The 24,605-nt window shown below is 31.8% G+C and overlaps 2 protein-coding genes across 4 annotated transcripts in view; one reads left to right on the top strand and one right to left on the bottom strand.

Annotated features, from left to right (window-relative positions):
* Positions 1 to 24,605, top strand: part of LOC145325001 (b(0,+)-type amino acid transporter 1-like) — a 355,348-nt gene that overhangs the window by 206,131 nt on the left and 124,612 nt on the right. The gene's annotated exons all lie outside the window — the stretch shown is intronic.
* LOC145324986 (esterase FE4-like) lies at positions 526 to 23,697 on the bottom strand. 3 transcript variants are annotated; one of them, XM_080167761.1, is made up of 31 exons: positions 23,619 to 23,697; positions 21,340 to 21,407; positions 20,505 to 20,570; positions 19,710 to 19,802; positions 18,979 to 19,022; positions 18,370 to 18,443; positions 18,244 to 18,275; positions 18,021 to 18,085; positions 17,678 to 17,758; positions 17,101 to 17,216; positions 16,269 to 16,338; positions 15,929 to 15,989; positions 15,396 to 15,459; positions 14,401 to 14,461; positions 11,979 to 12,049; positions 11,354 to 11,436; positions 10,779 to 10,848; positions 10,633 to 10,689; positions 9,470 to 9,546; positions 9,011 to 9,078; positions 8,688 to 8,736; positions 8,409 to 8,447; positions 8,279 to 8,344; positions 7,695 to 7,771; positions 7,385 to 7,433; positions 6,989 to 7,063; positions 6,167 to 6,222; positions 4,171 to 4,229; positions 3,514 to 3,613; positions 2,069 to 2,191; positions 526 to 1,397 (listed from the first exon to the last, which is right to left on the bottom strand). In XM_080167761.1, the coding sequence occupies exons 1-30, from the start codon at positions 23,688 to 23,690 to the stop codon at positions 2,076 to 2,078; spliced, it is 2,079 nt and encodes a 692-aa protein (XP_080023887.1). In that variant the 5' UTR covers positions 23,691 to 23,697; the 3' UTR covers positions 526 to 1,397; positions 2,069 to 2,075. The 3 variants fall into 3 exon arrangements, with proteins under 3 accessions (XP_080023887.1, XP_080023885.1, XP_080023886.1); XM_080167759.1 differs by having other exon boundaries at positions 2,080 to 2,191; XM_080167760.1 differs by having other exon boundaries at positions 2,080 to 2,191; positions 6,989 to 7,051.

Below are 24,605 nucleotides of genomic sequence, written 5' to 3'. Positions count from 1 at the left end.
TACCATACTAATCGGTAATTGTATTCAATTCTTTTGCGGAGTCGGACAATGTATCGAATAAATGAATCACACAACATTTTTTATTTAAGAAAGTGTAAATCTGCTATGATTCTTGATTATTTCTATATCAAGTTCAACTAGAATGTAGATTATAGAGGCGCTGTCACTATTAAGTGCAGCTATTATTATAAAAACAAAGTATGACAACATTCATAAAAGCGAAGCACTCAAATGGTAGGACAAACGGACATTAACATTTGTATAGTGTCAGAACTGAATAATCAATGTATAAATAAATGTTTAAATTTATTGAAAAACTGCTTGTTACAGGGACGTACGGACTTTCTTGTAATGATTATAGAGTTGCTACGCTTTCTAAATCGTACCTAACTACTACAGAAATTACTATGAAAAGTTTGAAATCGATAGGACAATTCTAGCATGCCTAAATAAACAAAAAAGCTATCTGTCTCGGACGGACCGACCCCAATTATAGAAAAGCTTCGCTTTTAAAAATTGAAAAAATCACTGTTATATCTTTTATTGGAGTATAAATACTATCATAATGGATACATAGAGATAATAGTTATTTCTCGCATCGTATTATAAACAGCTTTCCGCGGCACCTTGGGTAAAAAAAAATGGTTTTAATCTTTCGATTGTACATTTTTATATTCGTAGAAAGCTGGATATAAAACGATGCTAGACATAGTTTTTTCGTATGGAAGAGAACTGGTTCCTATCCACCGGATTCGAATGAATACGAGAATAGTTATTTCTCGTATCGTATTATAAACGGCTTTCCGCGGATATAGAATGTACAATTATAAGATTAAAACTAGTTTTTCTAGCCCCGAGGTGCCGGAGGCACCGGCTAAAAAAACTGGTTTTAATCTTTTGATTGTACATTTTTATATTCGTAGAAAGCTGGATATAATACGATGCTAGACATGGTTTTTTCGTATGTATGAGAACCGGTTCCTATCCACCGGATTCGAATGAATACGAGAATAGTTATTTCTCGCATCGTATTATAAACGGCTTTCCGCGGATATAGAATGTATAATTATAAGATTAAAACTAGTTTTCTTAGCCCCGAGGTGCCGGAGGCACCGGCTAAAAAAACTGGTTTTAATCTTATGATTGTACATTTCTATATTCGTAGAAAACTGGATATAATTCGATGCTAGACATAGTTTTTTCGTATTGCTGAGAACCGGTTCCTATCCACCGGATTCGAATGAATACGAGAAAATATATTAAAAAATCATATAAAAAATCAAGCATTCCAATATATATATACTAGGATAGGTATAATTACTCATTATGAACATTGGTTTATATTTGGCGGGGTTTGTGCTGAACTGTTCATATTTGCAAGCCAACTTGAATAATTTCTATAAAAAAAATAACATCAAATCATATATATACAGTAAAAATAAAATATTTAGTTTAGATCAAAAGTCATTTACATTTTCTTGTCCTTTAAAGAAAAAGCTTAAAGACAAAAGCTTAAAGTACATATGGAGAACTGCTTCCCCCCCCCCCCCTCTTCCCAACCGTACACACATAAACTAATCAGTGGAGTAAAAAATTGGGGGGACAAACAGATATTCAGTGATCATAAAAAAGAACGAAAACAAATATAAAAATAAAACATTTTTTTTTGTAGCATGACCAACGGACCTATAGATTGGGGAATTTGAAATGATGGATTTTTGGCAAATTCAGCAACCTATTTAAATAGCAGACAATAACGGACAAACGGACTGTAAAATGTTAATAAAAACTTTGGAGAAGAATCAGGGGCGTCCAAGCTTTTTTATTTGGGGGGGGGGGGGGGGTAATCTTTATTTTATAGAGGCATTTTTTTTTAATTTGGGGGGGGGGGGTTAAAAATTGAAAATCCAAAATTTTTGGGGGAGGGGTAATCCCCTTTACCCCCCCCCCCCCCCCCCCCTTGGACGTCTATGAGAAGAATCATTTTAGACATTATTCAAGGTGGTCGAATGTGTACTTTTTTGCTCTTTGAATGTTGTACAAAACACTAAAGCACACTTTTGATCACCCCGAATCTACCGTCCACTGTCAAGTTTCTTGTTTTTCTTCTTGAGTCTCCAGATGAGGAATGCCATGGCCGCCACACTGCCCAGTAACAGGGCTGACAGGGTGGCAGTTGATACTATGAAACCTACAATAAAGGGTGTTTAAAAAAAACAATCGCTTCACTCTTTTAAATATAAACCTTACAGTTTTAGTCAAAAACTAACAAAAAATGAACCAAATCATGTCAAAGCAATGACAATGAGAAAGCACTATTGAATTTTGATTTCTACTCACCTCTCCAGAGCACTACAGCTGGAGTCCTAGCCCTTGTGGAGAATTTTTTTCTTACATGGAGATTAAAATCAAGTACTTAAAATCTTGTAGATAGAACCCATAATGTTTAGAATTCTTGATGGAGCATGTAAAGACCTTTCTATAGGCATCTTAACCAGATTTCTAACTCAATCCTAGCCAATATGGCATACAAAAAACTTACCCATCAAACATTTAGACATGACGGGTCTCTCTAGTTCTTGATGTTTGACAGATCTTTCTTTTGGATGTCAAAATGGTTCAGATTGTGTTAGAAACCTGATTAAGGTGTCTCTAGAAAGATATTGACATGCCCCATAAAAAATTCTAAACATTATGGGTTCTATCTGCAAGATTTTAAGTACTTAAGACGGTTTATTCCTTTTTTTAAAAGACAGAGCAGTCATGTCTCAATGTTTGATGGGTTTGTCTTTTATATGCCAAGTTGGCAAGGATTGAGTCAGAGATCTGGTTAAGGCGTCTATAGAATTTTCTTTATATGCCTCATCAAAAACTCTAAACATTATTGGGTGGGGTCTATCTACTAGATTCCAAGTACTTTAGACAGTTTATTCTTTTAAAAAAAAGACAAAACTGTCTTAATTTGTAATAAAATATGCACTCTACTACACGTAAAGAAAAATTTCCACAATGGCTAGGACTAAAGCTGTAGTGCTCAGGAGAGGTGAGTAGAAATCAAAATTCAACAGTGTTTTCTCATTGTCATTGCTTGGACATGATTTGGGGCATTTTTTGTTAGTTTTTGACCAAAACTGTAGGATTTATATTTAAAAGAGTGAAGCTATTTGTTTTTTTTAAAACACCCTTTACATCATTTATTAATGAGTACTGCAAGGAACAGAAGGTATGTCAGTCTATCTATGTGTTTGTCCATCCAGGAATAAAGAATGGGCAAGGGCAATAATTTATTCCTTCCTTTCCATGGTATTACCTTTTCCCCTGAGTTTGTGGGTGCGTCTAAAGCTTTAGATCTCTCTAACCGCTAGTATTTATGGTTTTAAGCATTTTTTTATGAAAAGAAATTTGTCTTTTCTTCTAAATCTTTCTAACATAAAAAGTGGGGAATCCCCCCCTCCACCTGTAGGGGCGAAGCTAATAGAACATATATATATAATACAAAAACATAGCTCTTACCCCTAAGATTAAAGATAGTTACAGCCAATGCTTGTATGAAGTCAACTTGGTTCAGCCAAAATCTTGCTTCCAATTTCTTGTAATCAGCTATCATACCAGCCTTAAGATTAAATAAAAATTGATAAACAGGGATGACAACATACATAGTAAGCACTTCAACAAGGACGAAAAAGAAACATTAAATTTTCCAGAATCAAATCGACTCTACGTGCTGTATGCATTGGTCGGAATGTAGTAAATAAGTGGTACTTTTTTAATTGCTGCCACTTGGGAATGACTTTATAAATGATTTTTGCAAATTAACAATATTATATGGAAAAAAAACCACAGAAATAATATAAGTTCCAGGTATAAAACAAACAAATGAACAAGGATAAGGACGTTCAAGGGGGGGGGGACTGTAAAAACATCAATAGGAAGTGGGGGGAGGGGAATAATCCAACCTGAACGGAGATGAGGAAATATTTTTCCCCTTGTAATATTTTTTTGGAGGGGGGGGGGGGGGGGTCAAATTTTGTATGTGAAATGTCAAAATTGAAAAATTGTCTGAATTTTGAATTTTAGTGTTATTGGAAGTATCAAAGTTTAGAGGGAGGGAGTTTTGTCCCCCCCCCCCCCTTTTCTTGTACGTCCTTAAACGTTCTACTAAAAACTTACCCTGTGAAGGCTGATGTTGTAATAATAAATTGGTCCAGACTGTCCAATTGGTAACCAGGCTAAAAATCAAACAAATAATAAACAAGGAAGACAACATCCACAACGGACAAAGTGAATTTCTTGGTAGTCATAAAAAAAAGAGGAAAAGGAAAAGAAAAAAAAGGACTATAAGATAAAAAATCACGAAACCTATAAACTTAAATATATAAATGGAAAAAGTAAATTGTATAATGAATGCTTTTTGAAGGGATTTCTTCACACACACAAAAAAAATCACATTTTCCAAAATACAGTAGGGACGGACTGATGGACAACAAATTATACAATATTATAGAAAAGCCTCGCAGCTACCAAAGAAGAAAGAGGGATGTTTAGTGACAGCACTGGAAATATTCAGAATAGCTTTGCTTGTTAAAAACAAATTTTTTTTATAATTAAGCTCGGTCCGTTCGTCCGAGGCGGATGGCTTTTTTCGTTAATTTTGGCATGTTAGAATGGTCCTAACGATTTCAAACTTTGCATGGGGATTCCTGTAGTAGTTAGGTACGATTTAGAAAGCGTAGCAACTCTATAATCATTACCAGAGTGTCTGTAAGACCATTTTAAACATGTTGATTTTTCTACTTTTTTAACAATAAATTTTTATGTGATCTTATTATCCAATTGATCTGATTTTTGGTTTATTGAATCCTGGGACAACAAAGAAAATTATTATAAGCGAAGCAACTCTATTATCAATTCCTAAAAATGTAAGTATGTTCATAAACATTATCCTGTATCAAGCAGTTTTTCAACAGATTTACTTCCAATTTTGCTTCGACTTTTGTACAGTTACATTCTGATTATTCATTTCTGACACTATACAAGTGTTATGTCCGTTTGCCCTACCGTTTCAGTGCTTCGCTTTATGGATGTTGTCATCCTTGCTTAAATTGCAACTTACATATTTCAATATGATCTCAACATTTTGTAATTTGAGATATATGTTAAAATATGAAATTTATGATGAAATTTGATTAATATAATTTTATGAAAAATGTATCATATTACAGATATGTAATACAAAATCAAGTATTTGAATTATTTCATTGTGATTTCTATGTTTTCAATTTTAACATTTATAATTATCACATCCTACGATTTTAAGCTTGGCACGATGATTCCTGTTACAGTTAGGTTCAACTTTGAAAGCGTAACAAACATATACAATCTTAAACAATTTTGCCTAATAAGTAAGTTTTTCAAAATATCATTAAACTAAGACTCAAAAAATATGTGTAAAAAAATGCTTTTTACTCAAAAACTAAATTTTTTATTTCATTTTTGTATAAAGTTTCTGCTAGTAACAAAAATAAAAGGATTTCTAGCTTAATTTTGCTAAAAAAGTCGTTTCATGTTAAAAGTTACTTTTTCCTCAGTCACTTTTTCAAAACTTTAGCACTAAAAATCTCCAGTGTTAATGGAGGTAAAAAAAATATTTTTATATCTACTTACGTGGAATACTATAGAGAACAAGGACATATGCATTTTTTAATAATTCATTGAGAAATAAGGGCTGCAGATGCTTAAAAATACTTTTTCGAGGGTCATACTGTAGTATATACCAAAAAGTAGAAAAAAGGGAGGAGTAGGTTGCGCTAAAAATCCGTAAAGGTTGTGGGTTTTAAGTTAAAAACAGTAGTAGAACAATAAAAATTTAGGTTAACTTAAAAAAATGTCTTTAGTTCTTTTCAATAAGAAATACACATATTTAGTGAATATTACCGTTCTACTACTATTTTGATGCCTTGTTATATAAAAGAAATAAAAATTATCCTTATAGAACTAGAAGGTAAATTCGTTATCTTATTCGCTGGGTTAGAAACTTTGGGTACTTATATAGAATTTTAATGAGGTGTTTGCTAACAAGCAGTGTACAGACTTTTCAACTTACATTACTTTAATCTACAGAAGGGGTAATTTGGTTTATCTCCATCAGAGATGAATATTAACTTACTTTCATGAGGTTCTAGATTTCCAAGATTTGTTGAACGTGGAACAGGCACTGGAGTTCTAAAAAATCATTTACATACTACTTTAATCCATGATTTTTCAGTATTGATCCAAACCGGTTCTGATCTACCGGATATTAAACAGATTTTAAGTCATACTGAAAAATCATTCCCATATAAACAACCCCTTAAATAGTGGATGTAAATATTCATTTATTTCCCTGGTATCTCATTTATATCCCTGGTATGATTTTAGAAGATTTTTAATTTTTTTTGGAAGATTTTATAATTTTTATTAATTACTAAAAGAAAGAAAAATGAAATAAAAGGAAATAAATAAAAATTAAAAACCAAAATTAAACCACATTTTAGCATAAAAAAATGAGTTTTTTTGTTTAAATGAGAATGATATTCCTGTCCAGTTTTTTGTTTAGGAATGAATATTTCTTACCCTCATGAATAAATGATGACCTATCGGTCCATCATTTATTCCCTCGGGTAAGAAATATTCATTCCTAAAAAAAACTGGACAGGAATACCCCATTTCTTTTTGGATTTATAGAATTTCTATTAGGCTTTGTTTTTTTTTACATCTCAATTAAAAAATAGCGTACTTACTAGTAAATATCAGGGAAAAGGGAATGCGATTCTGACAAACAATTCTAAGTGAAAATTTCCCCTCAACCCCCTTCCCTTTTTACCGACTTTCCTTTCAGTTACCCCAAAAAAACAAGTTTTACTTCAACAAAATATTTAATTTTCGGCAATTTCAAATGGAATTGATTGGCTGAATGGCAGACCCTGGTAACTATAAAAACGAAACTCACCCAGTTTTAGCAAACTCATGCCAAATATTTGTAAGATTCTTGGAAACCAGCAGGTCCTCATACCTATCAAAAATACTAACAAATTGTCAAAATCATCTGTATCCTTTTTATAAAAGTAACAGGATGACTGACTGTCCAATATAGCTTAAAATTTAGGAGCAATCTGAAATTTTTCAACAAATTTTTTTCCTTGTTTCTAAAAGCACTGCAAATTTCCCTCTCGCCCCATTTATGAAATAAATTGAAAATGGGGGGGGGGGGGTAATAATATAAGCCCTGTAGGGGAAAAAATACTTCCCCCCCCCCCCTTCTAATTTTTAATTTATTAAAAAAATAAGGGATGAAGATTCTAGTGCTCAACGGGTATTTTTAGGAAAAACACTAAAATTTGCATACCTAGCTTCATTGCTTAAAGGATTGGTTGGTATGTAAGGACCTCGCCCACCTAAAAATATAAATAAGAACAATTGTTATCAGAAGTAAATAATTTATAATGAAATAAATATTTCTGTTTTATTAATTTATAACTTAACCATCAGCTAAGCATCATGCCATAGGCATGAGAGCAAAAACGGGGGGGGGGGGCACGTTTCTTTATATAGAAAAGTTTATTTCTTTCTGTAATATTTAATAATTAATAATACTACTTAATAAAATAATTATAAACCATCCCTGGGCCCATGAGAAGCTTCAAATAAAGGATTACCTGTAGAAATATCCCAAATGTAATTAAGTTCATCTCCACTAGTTACAATAGGGGGTAGGCCTGGCGGTGTATTCACCCTGAAAACAAATTTTCAAATATTTCTAATTAATATACTTAAATATAGAATTTCTGGTGATTCCAATCACCTATTTTTAATAAATTGAAATTGAGGAGAGGGAGAATTTTGGTTTAGGTTAGGTACTGGGTAGATTCGCGGGAACAGGGCCCCTGCATGGGTTAAAAACTTAAAATCATTAAAATATAATTTTTTCAAAAAGAGTTCATTGCAGTTTTTAATTTAAAAATTTACCCAGCTTCTATTAAAGTATGACCTTTAGTGTTCTGGTAAACATTCCCATCATATTGGGGCATATATAAATATGTAGTATTATACTTATAAATATCATTTGCAGATTCCAACTTTGGTCTTAGATAAAAATGTCCAAAATCGACCCACCCTAATACATAAGTATAAATCATCCTTTGCAGTCCGACTGCTTTAAAGCTATTTAGTCGATTCTTCTATCTGATTACTTCGATTGTTATACAATATACATATATCTGAAGTTAAATTTCAAATGTACCTGAATTGATTGTTGGAAGGATTGAAGCTTTGCTGTACATTTCCAGGTGTTAGATCAGGCGAATGACTAAAATAATAGCAATTACATAAAAGAAATAAAATGATGAAAATCCTAAAAAAAAATGTTTTACCTGAATACATAAGCATAAATATGTCCTGATCCTTTCATTCTAAAATAAAATAAATATTTTAGTAAAAATAGGTATTATGTTCTCATTTTACAGATGTCTTTGAGGCTTTGAGTAAAATATTTTCACCTACTCATTTTTTTTTTGTTTATAAAGATTTTTTCATTGTTAAAATTTAAGATGGTAAATAGTCAAACCCTATAACTATCCTTATTCTGAAATGCTCTAAAGGCTAGGTGAAAGTAATCAATAATTGCTTTTCTCTACAAAAAGGTGTTTTACCTGTGGTAGTTTATTGTTTCATAAACACAAGAATTTACTAAATAATCACCTAAAATAACTCATAGAAGAACAAGGAAGATTAAGTCAAAAGCAACACATAAAAAACAAGTATATAATCATGCCTTACAATTTCAAATAAAGATTCATTCGCTGCTATATATGTACAAAAACAAGGATGACAACATCCATAAAAGTGAAAAAATCAAAGAGAAAAATCTCAAAATTACTTGAATACAGGATAATTAATTCAGACTGACAGCTAAACTTTATATGATTTGCTTCGCTTATAACCTAGTGTCTTATCATCCTAGAAATATTTTTACCAATAAGTTCACCAAAAGCGTATGTGATTTCATTTGTTTGTCCATCAGATAGTTCACCAAAATATTGTCTAAAATACAAAAAAATTAATTGTTAACCATAAATGATTATCTCCAAAAGAAGCAGGTTGAAAGCTAAATAAACGGACAGACATTAAGAGATAAAGTAGAGACTGGACTGGAAGAGTGGGCGGGCAATGCTCAGGCATGTTGGTGGAAGTCAGTAAAAGAAGTAAAGAACAGAAAAGTTTATGCCCTAAAATAAGAGTCAAAGCAGCAATACATACTGACAGAAGAATGGGCAGATACAAATACTTATAGAGTAGCTTCACTACTAAAATTACATATTTACAGTAAATTGTAATAATTACTGCTTTAATTTTTAATTTAATCCGTCCACCCATCTGACTGCCATTAAACATACTTAAAACTGAAATTAGAGCAATTAGATTTATATTTTACCTGTAAACTATTTCTACCATTTCTTTGGGTATGGATCTTGTTGTACTTGTCATAGACTTCAATAGGTCAGGTAAAGCCTGAATATTTTTAAATTGATAAACACATCATCAAAACAAAGATTTTTATTCAAAAACACAGAAGAAAGTATTTAATATGCTCCTTACTTTACCCAGCTATATTGTACCTTCGCTCCTCCAGCTCTATGTTTAATTTTGTTGATCCCCTTGAGTTACGGGAGGAGCCGTTGTAAATACCCCAATATGATTTATTAAGTTGTTGTATAGTTATTGTGCCTTAAATGTGTGTATTAAATACCCCCCCAAATTTGTTTTGGGGGGGTTAATACCCCCTCCTAAATGGTAAATTTTTAATAGGGGGGGTAAAATGAAAAAAAATTTTGGGGGGTAATCGCCCCATTACCCCCCCCCCCCCCTTGGAGGTCTATGTTGTCATGTAATTCTGATTTATTGTATCCCTAACTCCGTGTATTATTATTTGTTGTTCAATGTATTTAGTATTTGTGTGATTTAATCCAAATAAACATTCATTTGGAAATCTGCTATTAGTTAAATTGTTAAGAGTAGATAAGCGAAGCTTATCCATAATTGAGGTCAACACGTCTGCCTACACACTCGTAATTCCGAACCCCTAAGGCTGCAGCAGGGTCACACCCCCACATATGTATATCTATATTCATGGTAATTTTAAGGAAAACAAGGATGACAACATCCAAAAACCGAAGCCCAATAAAATAACAGATATTAACAATTGTGTAGACTAACAACACAAACATTTTTCAAAATTATTTTGAAAATTCTATATGAACCAATCCCAAAATTACTTAAGTAAGAGTATAGGCTACTTAAGATTAAGATTATAGAGATGCTTTGCTAATAACATTATACCTAATAGTCATATGAATCTGTATTAAAAAACTAAGTGTATAAGATGATTATATTCTAAAAGAAACATTGTTTAAAAATAGCTTATAGAGTTCCTATGTTTTTTAAAGTGTACCAAACAGTAACAGGAATCATAAGGACAGACGATCGGACAGACATATCGACCATAAACGTAGAAAAGTTTCGCAATGTATTCTGATAGCCTGATAACAATATTAAATATGTTGACAACTGATTCTAACTTGAAAGGAATAATCATACCTGTTCTTTAATTGATTTCAAGGAGCCAACAATTCCAGAGTTTTCTTGCACATATTTCTAAACACAAGTATTTTAGAATTTGACTTATACCTCTCAAGTGCCCCTAGAGGCCTTTAACTTTAAGAGATTAATATATTTTTGTTTACCTCTGCCATTGTATGTCCTTCATTCAAAGTTGATCCAATTAGGATTGAAGATAGGGCTGGCGCACCTCGTCTAGTATAGAAAACAAGGTTGACAACATCATTAGGTAGTTTAGTTAAAATATTTATATATGGACAAAGTGATGTTAAAGAGCATATGTGCAGTGGTCATAAAAAAGAGAGATATTGTAATTTACAGAAAAAAGTAAATAATATAATAGCTTCGCTGCTATAAAATTAATTCTGTAAATTCAAATCAATTGCTGTTAAAAAAGTTCAAAATTTTTAACCTAACTTTTCAACATAAAACAATGATATTGATATAAGGATAAAAAAGTACTTTATGATATAAAAGAGGTCTTAACTGATACATATGTGTAATAAAAAAGGTAATTTGCCTGATATTTATAAATAATGCGCTAAATAAATCCTATATTATTTTCTTGACTAGCACAGAAGTTAGGGTTCCCTAATACTCCTTATAATCCTTACTCCTAGGATAAACTAAGAAATTTAATTTAGCCTATTATGAATACATAATAACAGCACAAAAGTTTAACTGGGAAGTTTAAGCTCACCTTGGGGGTCTAAGGATGGGTGATGGCCTCAAAGTTTCATCTATCATTGGAGTAAACAAAGTTCTTCCAAACAAAGACTTTTTCTAAACATAAATATGCTGTGGTTTCACTCAAAGTGCCTAGTCGAGCACAGAATCACAACCCCCCACCCCTCATTCAATTGAATTGAAAATAAAAGTAGGGGGGTTCTTATTCGTATGTATATTTTTTTTACTTTAGGTCAGATAAGGTTGGGTTATATTTGGGAACCGCCCGGCATAAGCCCAGCTGGGTTATGCTTAAAGATAAAAAAAAACCAAATATATAAATTATAAAAAGGATGTTTTTATGCTCACTGTGCACTTTTCGGGAAAGCACCCAGCACATAACAAAGAATAAGTATGTCCATAAGTAGTGAAGCAAAAGCAAGCTTAATCAATGTAAAGAATTACACATATAACCTTAAGGAAAATTAAATTATTGTGAAGAAAGTCAAACTATCTTTGATTATTAAAGTCCAAAAAAGAACCTCATAAAAGCAAACAAATTTAATATAAAACATATAATAACTACATATAGAGTAGTTGCACTATTAGAATGATTCATTATATGAATATGGTTATTAAAATAAGATTATTAATACTACTTGAATTTCTCGTTCAGCAGTCAATAGCTCTTGAAAACTTTTCTCCTTCAAACACTTGAGATTTGAACAGCCTGAGAAATCAATAATTTACATATGTCAAGTGGTTTTAAATAGTTCAAAATAATATTTACTTTGGATATACTACAGTTCACGGTAAAATTTTGCTGGTAACGAATATTGCCAAAAATCTATGAATTTTAAAGCTGCCAAACGGCTGAACGTACAGATCATACCCGCACACCATTTTAAGCGGTATAAGAAGGCCTACAAATAATCTGGAATAGAAGAAAAAACGCGTAAAATAGGCCCTTTTCGCGCATTTCTCTGCACTGCGAGATAATTATGCATTATTGATTTATGGCTATTCCAGATTATTTGTAGGCCTTCTTATGCCGCTTAAAACAATGTGCGGGCATGATCTGTACGTTCAGCCGTTTGGCAGCTAGCAGCCTTTAAAATTTATAGATTTTTGGCAATATTCGTTACCAGCAATATTTTACCGTGAACTGCAGTAGATACTTTACTTTATATATACCAATAATAACTACTTATAGTCTGGGATCTTATTCCTTAAATAAATTGAATATAATTGGGATGGTAGGTACATATTTCCTAAGCCTAATTTCAGCGGTGCCTACACCATTGCACACTGGTCCGAAAACGGAGATTTGGGTCAACAATTCGTTTTCAGCCGTATTTTGGCCAATTTTGATGCCCAATACGGCAAAATGGGGGTTTTAGGGGCCAGGGAGTCCATTTAAGAGAAAAAAAATATATGACCTCGAAGATCAAAGACCGTTAAAATGACCTTTAAAGTCTGATTTTTGCCGTTCTCGAGGTTTTATTGGACATTTAGGGCGGGAAGGAGTTGTCAAATCAAGAAGACTCTGAAATACTTTTTTGTAGACAATTGCATTGGCTAAATATCATGTAAAGTAAAAATTTTTGTAAGTACAACCAGTTTTTCACTAGCTGCAAATTTCAAATTTGCGCGTTTTTAATTTTTAATATCTTGATTATTTTATCTAACTTTTCTTGATTTAATCCATTTAGAAAATATTATATTTTAAATCATTGTTATTTCATCTTACTAAAGGCTAATAAAATTAAAGCATATTTTATAAGGATGTGTTTGTTTGGGTGTTTGAATGTGTGTTTGAATGTGTGTGTGTGTCTCTCCTCACTCTACGCTACGACATAATAAACTAGGCGCGGATGCATACAGAGACACAAACACACACACACACACACACACACGAAGACTTATAAAGAGTAGGCTGAAAGAATAATATCAATTATATGAATATAAAACAATAAAATTGACATTTAGAAATTTATTTTAACTAATCTACATGAAATATAACAGATTTTTATACTATTTAGCTATTTCGTATGTTTTCATTTTGTTTCTCAGATATTACTCCGCAAAAATAGATCCTTCCCCCCTCTACGCGTTCGGAATAATTTTAAATTACAACATCGATGAAATTTAATCGATCTAATAGTTTTTAAGATATTGCACAAAACGAACAAAACCGGATGCCATATATATCGTGAAATATGAAGTTAATTACAATATCAACAAATTCTCTTTAATAAACATGCGAAAAGCTCAGAGAGTACTCAATAAGAAAATTTTGCCAAACCTACCCTTATCTTAAAAACTGAGAAAAAAAAACACATTTTTGCATTTTGTACCATTTTTTGTGTTATAAATAATTTTTGAACTTATATAGGACTTATTTTAGTTGGACAATTTCCAACATGCGGATATTTGATTTTATCAGATTTAGGCAAGTATAGCCAATTTAACAATGTCAATAATACGTTCTTAGATTTTAGAGTTCTGCAGCTTTGGCCCCAAATTATTTCAAAAAACATATTATCAACATGAGTTGATATTTAAAATAAAGGTGGCCCAGGATGTCTTTGAAGGCTGGCAGGTCAACTTTTGTCTAAATTGATGGGTAGGAAAAATTGAATTGTTGACCCCTCCGGACCAGTGTGCATTGGTTAAGACAGCGCAAAATGGCACCAAAAATGACGTCATAAAATAAAGTTAACCCATGAGAGGCCAATATTAAAATTTATACTCGCCTCTCATTGGTTATTTTATCTTATGACGTTATTTTTTTTGGTGCCATTTGGCGCAGTCTCCCATTTGTTCCCTAACCCTGTGGGGATATCCAGTTCCCAATATAACCTAATCTAAATTGAACTAAAGTGATAAATAAACAATTAAAAACGTAACTTCTTACTTTTTTCCTAATTTATTTTAAAAATAAGAGAGGGGGATTATCTTTGCATATAGATTCCTTAGGTGCTTGAAGCGAAGCTGCTGCACATAAAAATACATGGTAGTATTGGATTACTTATAAACATAATTCTTTATTTACATAATTAACAGAAGAGCAGTATTTACCTATAATAGAAAGAACCTTTTTGTAAAGAGTATATGGTGAAATGCTGTAGTACTTTTCAATCTAAAAAATATAGATTTATTACCAACTAGATAGTCAATCAGACATATTTATCCATCCTAAATAGAAATTCCAAGCAGACATTCATTTCTGTCTATATATTTGTCATGCATGTAGGCTCCGTGGGGCTTATACCTACCGTGCCCTAACGCTGCGGTGCCAAAAAACAACCTAACCTATGATTATATGGATGAAATTTTAGAAAATATTTGTCATTTCTTACCAAAATATGTACAGTTTTGAAACTAATAATGCGGTCGGATTGTTCCAAAGCCATTGAACTAATGGTCCAATTTATGGATTTGGGATCTAGAATTTCAACATCGAGTTAAAAATATTCTCTATCAAAATAAAACAGCAATAAACCGAAGAACATCAATGTTAGTTGATAGAAAATGACTTATTAATTCAATAAATATAATGTTAATTTGACAGTCTCATTGAATTTTATGGGTGTGAAAATGGCAATAAAACTGGGTTTATGACTGTAGTAAAGGTGTAATTTTGACAGTTGATAAAAAGATCATGCCCAAAATACAGCTCTAATAAGGATAATGACAAAAATACATTGGCTATATGTTTGCTCGTGGTAAAATTGGCAGCACTCCATCAAATTATGTATCAATCCTTGTATAGAAGTTACAGAATGTCTGTCTGTATCAAAGGATCTTTCAGATCGCTAAACTGAAATGGTTTAACATTATTTTGCAAGAGCGTACCCGTAGCCTACCCTCCCAAGAGAAATCACCCTAGAAAAATATTTTTAAAACTTTTTCTTTTTAAACTAAAATTGAACATTGAGGGTCCATTTTACTCTCCTTCTCTCAAGAGCTCTTGTAAGCCTCTAAAGCCGAAGTCACTAGTTGAAAATATTGATCATTTGAATGTTGGCGTAAAGATATATAATAATTATAGATTAGAGTTTTAGAAATCATACCTCAATCTGTTTTTCTTCTTCTGATTGAAAACTTGAATAACCAATATTTGATTTTTCTCCATACCTATATTCACAAAATATATGGATGCATATGAATAGAAATTACACTAGTACCCAAAGTTTTATAACCACGTTGTCATTTGGCGACGAAGCCCAATCTGCACCACTTTTGATTCTTGTGACGTCATAAAAATGAGGGAGATCCTATCATTGTCTTATCCCCTGATTATACTACATTCTTAAAGCGATAAAACTATACTCCGTATTTATTTGGAGTTATAACAATATTACATCCAATATTTTTAACATATGTCATAAATACATTTAATATTGCCAAAAATACATTAAAATTTTTTAACTTATATGACATTAATACACCTAACACTGCACTGGCTTTTATAGAAGCATACTTTTCTAATATATGTCATAAATAGAGTCAATTAAATTTTTCATACTTTTTATATGCACTGGCGAAAATGCATCCAGTGTTCTTTCGCCGGACGTGCCAATGACAGTCAATCAATCAGTTTTACCTGGAAAATGCGCCAGGACAAAAACTGGAACCACTCAAAAGAATTACTTGATGAAACAAACCTGCAATAAATAATGTACTATTAAAAAAATTCTTAGACTAGCCTAGGAGATATTTCAGAATTTAGTCAACAGAACAACGAAAGATTTAAAGTAATGTTTCACTCATTTTGATGCTTAGTCTAAAACATTGATAAATTTAATTTGAACACATTAAAAATTGAAAGTCCTAATAAGTTTAGAATCTAATCACATCATTTTTTATCCGTAGGTCACACATTGTAAGAAAATATTATCTGAAAGTCTAAATAAAGTGAAAAAAGTCAATAATAAAATGTTTACTTGCTGCAGAAGATTGGAAGGATAGTATGTGGGCCATTGTTGCCCCCTGGTCATGTCCTGCTAGGGTTACCTAGGTCAACAAAATTTCAGGTAAACTCTTTCACACAAAGTACCTTGTTAAGCTCTGATAATACTCCCGACCTTTTTTTTTTTTGAAAATAAATTGCAAAAAAATGAGTTGTTATTTTTCATTTGTTTGTTTTTTTCTTTATGTTAGGTTAGGTTATTTTTTGGCACTGGGTAGCCCCGCAGCGTTAGGGCATGGTAGGTATAAGCCCCAAGGAGCCTACATGCATGAACATGTGTTTATTAATCTACAAACAACCAATTCTTTGTCTGCAAATCTAAACCATAAAGTTCTATGTTTATAAGCAAAAAAAGCTAAATATTAAGATTTTAAACAACTGAACCGCTCCGATTGATTTCTCCAATTCAGGGAAGAAGGGGTAGTTTTAGGCTACTTTTCTGTTCTCTCCTACAGAGCCCCTAGACGATGATGGTGCAACCTTTATAAAATTTATTGTATTTTGTAGCTTGGGGTATGGTCGGACCTCCACGTGGTCCAAGCGGGAACATCCATCCGGATCGCTAACCGACCAGGAGGCCAGAGGAGACAAAACTGTAATGTACAGGGCAACCTGGAACCTGCAGCCGTCTTTTTTTGGCAACGGAGGGGGAGATCAGTAGCCGAGTTCTCTCTCTCCTTAAAAACATGTAGGCCAGACACTGTTAGTGCAAACGCACGAGCAGTAGGCAGTGTACTATAGGTACAGAACGCCCTAGAAGAAGAAGAAGATTGTATTTTGTACTAAGAATTGTATTTTTCATTTACCTGTCTTGGATTACCACCGTAGCTGGCAATAGCATTCTGTATCCATTTCAAAGCCATCATGATATCACTGACTCCATAATTACCAGGCACACTTTCATATCCATCACTTAGAAAACCTAAATTGACAGATAACAATACAAATTTAGGGTCTGCCCGTACAAACGCAGAAATGGATAACTTTTATCGTAAATTTGGGCATGTTAGAATTTTCCAAACATTTTGTAATAATTGTGAATCTTGGAGCCGGCTCTTTAGTGATATTGGGAGCTAATTTTCTTGAATTCATGGTGTAATAAACTCTATAATCATTAACAGGAAGTCCTTTGGTCTATTTATATTTTTGCATGTTTTCACCATTATTTTTGTATAATATAATTATTCCATTTTTTATTGAGTTATAATTCCTGAGACGAAAAAGGTACAGTAAGCAATATTGCAACAAATTTACAGACTTATAAATCTGTATTCTGCTTATATTCAAACTCAACAAGTGATAATGTTAATTTGTCCTACAGTCTTATTTTAAAGCTTTGCTTTTATGAAAGTTGTAATCTTTTTCATAAGTAAAATTATTTACCAAGTATTCCGACTCTATATTCAATAGTAACAATAACAATGTCTTCCCGCATTAGTTTCTTCGCTCCAAATGAACCTGCACCTAAAAGTAAAAAAATACTTTATGAATAATCATTTTGATCTGTAGTTTTTTTTATAGTCTAGTACATAATAACCTCTACACTTATTTTGAAAAAACATTAATATAGGTAGTGCGGGGTAGTTATTCGTGTGTTTTGTACTATAAGTCAGGTTAGGCTGGGTTATTTTGGCTAGAGAGTAGCTTCGTATGGTTAGGGATACGTGCAGTTGTTAGCAAATAAATCAAGTATTACTTCAAATGTATATTAATTATTGGTGCTTACCATTAGAATCATAGCCAGGTATGAAGACAATGACAGGTCTTAAGGGCAGCTGGACAGATTGACCTCTGAATATAAATAATAATTCAAGAAGTTGTAAATAAGAAAAAAATACTATGCAATGTGTATCAAAAAATAAATAATGGTTATATTACAGCCCAAATATCTTTGGGCTATTGATTATTAATCTACCATGGTCATAACATACACTAAGGAGGTAAGTCACCTGGAGGTCGTAGCAACATTTCCCATACCAGGCTAAAACAAAAAAAAAGATAAAAAAATAATTCATAGAAATAAAATAAAAATAGTTAATCTAATATATATTTATAATTCTGTGAAAATAAATGACCTGGTCAAAGTTAGATCTTGACTTGATAAGATTTTTAGTGTACACATTCAAAAACAAACAATCCTCATTCATAACTAAATATACAATGAATGTTAGCATTTTTAAAATTTAAATTGACTTATGAAAAACAAGGATCTTTACGAAAATGACAATAGACGATAAATCTATGTTTCCTCCAATTATAATAAATAAAGTTATCTTTTATTTAGATTAAAATAATAGTGAATAAGTTTTGACACTATTTCTTTGTACAGACCATATATCATAGATCAACCCAGGCTTTAAAGTTTTAAGCTAACGAATGGCAGACAAAATGAACCCATTAAGATTATGTTTGTTTATTGTCTGTTACTGATAAATATTTTTCTCGTATTTATTCGAATCCGGTGGATAAGAACCGGTTCTCATCCATACCAAAAAACTATGTCTAGCATCGTATTATATCCAGCTTTTTACGAATATAAAAATGTACAATCATAAGATTAAAACCATTTTTTTAGCCGGTGCTTTCGGCACGTCGGGGCTAAAAAAAACTGGTTTTGATCTCATAATTGTACATTCTATATCCGCGGAAAGCTATTTATCATACGATGCGAGAAATAACTATACCTTGTGCCGTATTTTCTCTTACTCTTGGACATGCTGGCTTAGCTCTAGAAATAAGTTTGAATGGTTGTCAATAAAACAAATTTTAGAAGAAGCTTTTGTAAGCGTTTTTCCATGCTTATGTCCTTGAATTGTGGACAAAATTATCCATTCTCTATTCATCTCTTTCTACCACAAAAGGAGTGACTGAATGAATTTCCTAGTTAAAGAATAGCAGTACATCTACCTACAACCAACTTAACCTATATAACATTAATATATGACTGGATATATTATCAGGTATTATTATGGTGAGTATCTAAACCAAATTAGGATAATAAATTGCCTGATTACTCGGGCAGACATCCTACAGAAAACAAACCCTTTAATTGCCCGACCTTTGTCTTGATGTCCTAACTAATGAGAGTGTACCTTTTTAGGGTAAAGGCATTTAAATTGCTCCAACTATTATTATAACTTGATATTAATATAACAACCATTTCTAACGTCTTAAGCTATAACAAAGTGTTGAGCAGAGATTTGAACCCAAAACCTCCATGAAAGCAGCCTGTAGTACTTATAAAAAAATAATGACCAATGAAACACCAGTATATATTTCGATTGACCAAAGTAAAATGTATACTGGCCTATAATTGGTCATTTTTGTATAGGCACCATAAGCTGCTTCCCTGCACGCAGACAATCGTATGCGTTTCGTGTTAATCCTCTGTTATGAGTTTCTATTAGTAACTTACTGCGTGGCATCCACATCTCTATCCCAGGTTAGAACAGGCTTGGCTTCCATCCATCTCTCCTCTCTCAGGGGTGCTGTTCCGTACCTTATACCTCTGATAATAAAGAATATTAAATTAGTGTTAGAATATTTATTTGTCGCATCGTATTATGGACAGCTTATAGCGTAAATTAAAATGAAAACCAACATATCATGAAAGATTAAAGCCAGTTTTGTTAACCCCGAGGAGCCAAAAGCCCGGGCTAACAAAGAAAGTATTAATTTTATGATTTTTATTTTAGTATTCGTAGGAAATTGTCTGTAGTAGTATGCTATACATATTTTTTCAGTGTGGCTGAGAACCGGTTCTAGTCCAGCGGATATGAACACAGCAATAGTGTCTGACTGATTATGACGTAACAAAAAAAAATAGCCAATGAGAGCCCGTTATTGACCAATGGTAAAATTTATGGTGGCCTCTCATTGGCTAATTTTTTTTGTTACGTCATAATCAGTCAGACACCATTACTGTGTTCGCGGATATTCATTGGTTTTGAAGCCATACTAGAAAATTTAATGTATTTCTTTTTCTTGTAAAGGGGGGGGGGGCAATAGCGTCTACTGTCAAATCTCTTTAGATGCATGTTATTACTACACATAATTGATAGCCCTTATCGTTAATTCAGAGATTTTAGAATTGTTCTATCAATTTCAAACTTTGTATGCTAATTTCTGTAATGGTTAGGCACGATTTAGAATGCGTGGCAACTCTATAATGGTTATCAGAAAGTCCGTACGTCCATTTAAACTTGTTTACCTGAAACTGAAGTATTCCTGATTTTGACCAGCACCTGCCGCTGGATATGAGTCTATGTATTCGATCCTGAATAATCAAAGTATACAAATTCGATGCTTTCCCTCATAGTGGTTAGCGAGCATAAACCTCCGACCCCTTATTTTTAATCTATTAAAAATAAAGGGGTAGGGTCTATATTAGGGACATTGCCGGTTCTACAACTGTCAGAAATACAGTGGATGTATTTTTGTCAAATTGTTTGTATGGATGTAAATTTGCCAGCAATTTGCTATATATCTAAGTATGCTGACTAATATACGTCTAACACAGACATTTAAACATCCAAAATTGTCAATTATATATCTATTTCTTGCCAATTTTACAATCTAAACTTTTTTATATGTCATAAATACATACATTTTAATCAATAATAAACAATAGTAAACTGTACATATAGTTAATATTTATTATCAATACAAAAATATACATAATAAATATATTAAATTATAGTTAAGTGTCTACGATCTTTATTCTATAATTTATTCCTTTTTCCCTGTTTACCCATTTATATAAATTTTAGACAGTTTTAAGAACTAAGAAGATTTCGAAACTAGTAGAAGGGCAAAACAACTAAAATACTGTTTTTTTTTCGTATTCATTCGAATCCGGTGGATAGGAACCGGTTCTCATCATACGAAAAAACTATGTCTAGCATCGTATTATATCCAGCTTTCTACGAATATAAAAATGTACAATCATAAGATTAAAACCAGTTTGTTTAGCCCGTGCCTTTGGCACATCGGTGCTAAAAAAAACTGGTTTATAATACGATGCTAGAAATAACTATTATACTTACGTGCCCGTAATTGTACCCATATTAGTATAATGGGTGAGAAAACCATGGGTACCACCTCCTCGTACTGTCTAAAATAAGATTTCAGAGGTCGATTCCTAAAAGGAAATTTGCCCCACTAATCGCTTAGTGGGGCAAAATTGTTTTCGTGAAAAATCAACCAAAATCACATTAATAATCTACAAAAATTAAACAAAATCATAGAAGGGTTATTAACATAAGATTTTAGATTTGTAGATTTTTTATGTGATTTTGGAGGATTTTTCACGAAAACAATTTTGCCCCACTAAGCGATTAGTGGGACAATTCTTTTTTAAGAATCCACCTCAGGATTAGGCATACTTATTTTAGTAAAGATTAGTGGCGATTTATCTTTGAAGAGTTAAGGTACCCTCACCCAAAAAAAACCTTCTTACCGTTAGAGAAACTTCACTGTAAAGGAGAACCCTATCGGTTCAGCGGTTAGGGAAGTCTTAAACGTAGACAGACTTAAATTACTTTTATAAAAGGATTATTGCATATTTTGATCTATTAAACTCAGATGATATAATATGTAAACATTAGTTATTTGAATAGAATCAAGAATTTAAATAGTTATTTAATTAAGAAACAGTGGTGTGCACAGAGTTTTGCCAAGGACGGGCAATCATGTTGATTATTTAGGATCGTGTATCTACCACCTGATAATAAAATAATTCCTGTATTACACACTCATCGAATTGGGTTTAAGAGGGTGTGGGGAGCAAAGCTGCAAAGCCCTGAAAAACCTAATCTGCACTGCATGGGAATAGTTGTCCTTGTTATATTGTCAAGAGTGGAGCATTGTTCCTCCAAAAAATGAACTAATGTTAATAATGATAATGTGGATAGATGTCCAAGATGGAAGTATTATGTCAAGCTAATGTAACAAAAATATAAAAATAGTTTTATCAAATTCTAACAACTTGCAATTTTAACTTTTCTTATCATTTGAATATAAACATAAATATTTACTTATTCAAATTTGTATATATTGATTTTAAAATTTTTAATACACTTAAACTGACATTTTCAAATTATTTTTTTTCTTCAAATATCAATAGTTACCATCTAGCGTGCAAAATTTGAAACTAAAAGAAGGTGATAAATGCATATCAAAAACTGTTGAAATTATTTCCAAATTTTGTGAAATCATAAAATACTCAATATATAAAAAGCATCTTGTATAGTTAATGTTTTTTTGTGACTCATCTTATCTTATTTCTTGTTGTCATTTTTACATCATTTACAGTTTATCCTATTTAATTAATTGGATTTTTATCAGAATGAAAAATTTTTTTAAAAATTTAAAAAAATAATTTTAAAAATATGTATTTAGATATAGAATCACCAAATCTTTCAATTTTATGGTTTTTAAGTGAATATTTTTTGTTTAAAAGTAAATATATATATGGTTTAAAGAATAATTTCATAAACAGTGTAAAATTTCTTTCTATTGTGAAATATTTGAACCAATATGTTTGAATTATTTCATATTTCATGAAATATTTTTCTTTTTTGTGAAAGATTTCTTTACATTGAGAAAAAGATGAGTTTATTGCCCCAGATGGTAAATGAGACACAATAGTCAGTCCAACTTAAGAAGGAAATATGAGCAATACTGAGGTTGGAATTTTGGACTGTATGGATTCCCAGGGATCTAAAGAGATAAGACGATGACCTATAAATTGATGTGTATCTCCAATGATGATACACAAAACAACTCCTCTCCTTTTATAGATTACAATTAGTGGTTAAATGTTTGAAAACTCAACTTATTGATTCAATGAACCAACCAACCAAAATTCAATAAAAGTCCCCAAAAATGTTAAGGAAACAAATAAGAAAAAGTTTTTATAAAACTTTAAGAACTAGTGTAATATTAGTTATTTCTCGCATCGTATTATAAACAGCTTTACGCGGATATAGAATGTAAAATTATAAGATTAAAACCAGTTTTTTTAGAAGCGAGATGGCGAAGGCACGGGCTAAAAAAACTGGTTTATATCTTATGATTGTACATTTTTATCTTCGTAGAATTAAAAAGCTGGATATAATACTATGCTAGACATAGTTTTTTCGTATGGATGAGAACTGGTTCCTATCCACCGGATTCGAATAAATACGAGAAACATCTATCCCCTGACATCCTGGTTAACAACAATTTTTATGAAACACAACATCATATATCCAAATACTTATTGTATTAAAATTCAGGAAAATTCATTCTTATGCTGATGTGTCACACGCCTGACAAAGCATACCTGTTCATCTGATTGTGCGAGGACTAGTGTAAACTCCACCAAACAAACAATGCACAGTAACTTTATTATCATCTTGGTTTGATCTAGAAATCAATGAAAATTTAATTATTTGTGAAACAAACAGAAATAAATTTAAAATTGGCTGAAAAATGAAATGAATAGTAATAATTTTAAAATCTCTTGTTTTATCAACATATTTTTGTAAGATTCAACTTCTTTTTGGTTATAATGTTAATTTTAATATCAAACAAATGAGCTCTTATTATCCTTATTTAATAGAAACAAATGTCTGTTAGTGTGTGTGTCTCTATCTAAATATCTCGCTTAATTTGCTTTAGCCCTTATTAATAAAGCTTTTCTTTAAATTAATGTTTCTTACAGGTATTTTTTCAATTTTTAGCAAGGATGCCTCCTTTTTAAAAAAACATGATAACCCCCACATAAATTGTGGTGGTTCGAATCCCCCCCCCCTTTTCACTTTTTAATGAGCCCATAGAAGCAGTTGTAGCTTTACTCTTATCCCAATACAAAGATTTAATACGATATTGAAAACTTTTATCACTATTGGCAAAATCTTACTAAACAAACTTTTCTTTACACAATAAATAAATTTATAATTTTCTTTTCTTAAAACATTAAATATTTTCTCAAAATTTTTAATTATATAAAAATGATTGTATGATAGCTATTAGTACGTCACAAAAGATTTTATTATATTTAAAGAAAAGTAATTTGTGTTAATATTTACCCCTTATTGTGGGTAACCCAATCTTATTTGGTAGCGCGCAATTCTGATTGAAATTCCGGAGCACGCACCTCATGTGTAACCTGAGCCGTTCCAATTATTAAGGTAGCATAATTCTTTACATTAATTTTGCATCAAATATTTTATATCTCATCTTGAGTAAATTCTTATTAATTATAAATATATAATGAAACAAGGATGACAACATCTATAAAGCCGAAGCTCTGAAACGGTAGGATAAA

The sequence above is a fragment of the Acartia tonsa genome, chromosome 7 (genome assembly GCF_053477335.1).
Source record: "Acartia tonsa isolate MP-2025a chromosome 7, ASM5347733v1, whole genome shotgun sequence".
Taxonomy (NCBI): Eukaryota; Metazoa; Arthropoda; class Copepoda; order Calanoida; family Acartiidae; genus Acartia; species Acartia tonsa.
This window is presented reverse-complemented; position numbering and strand designations above follow the sequence as displayed.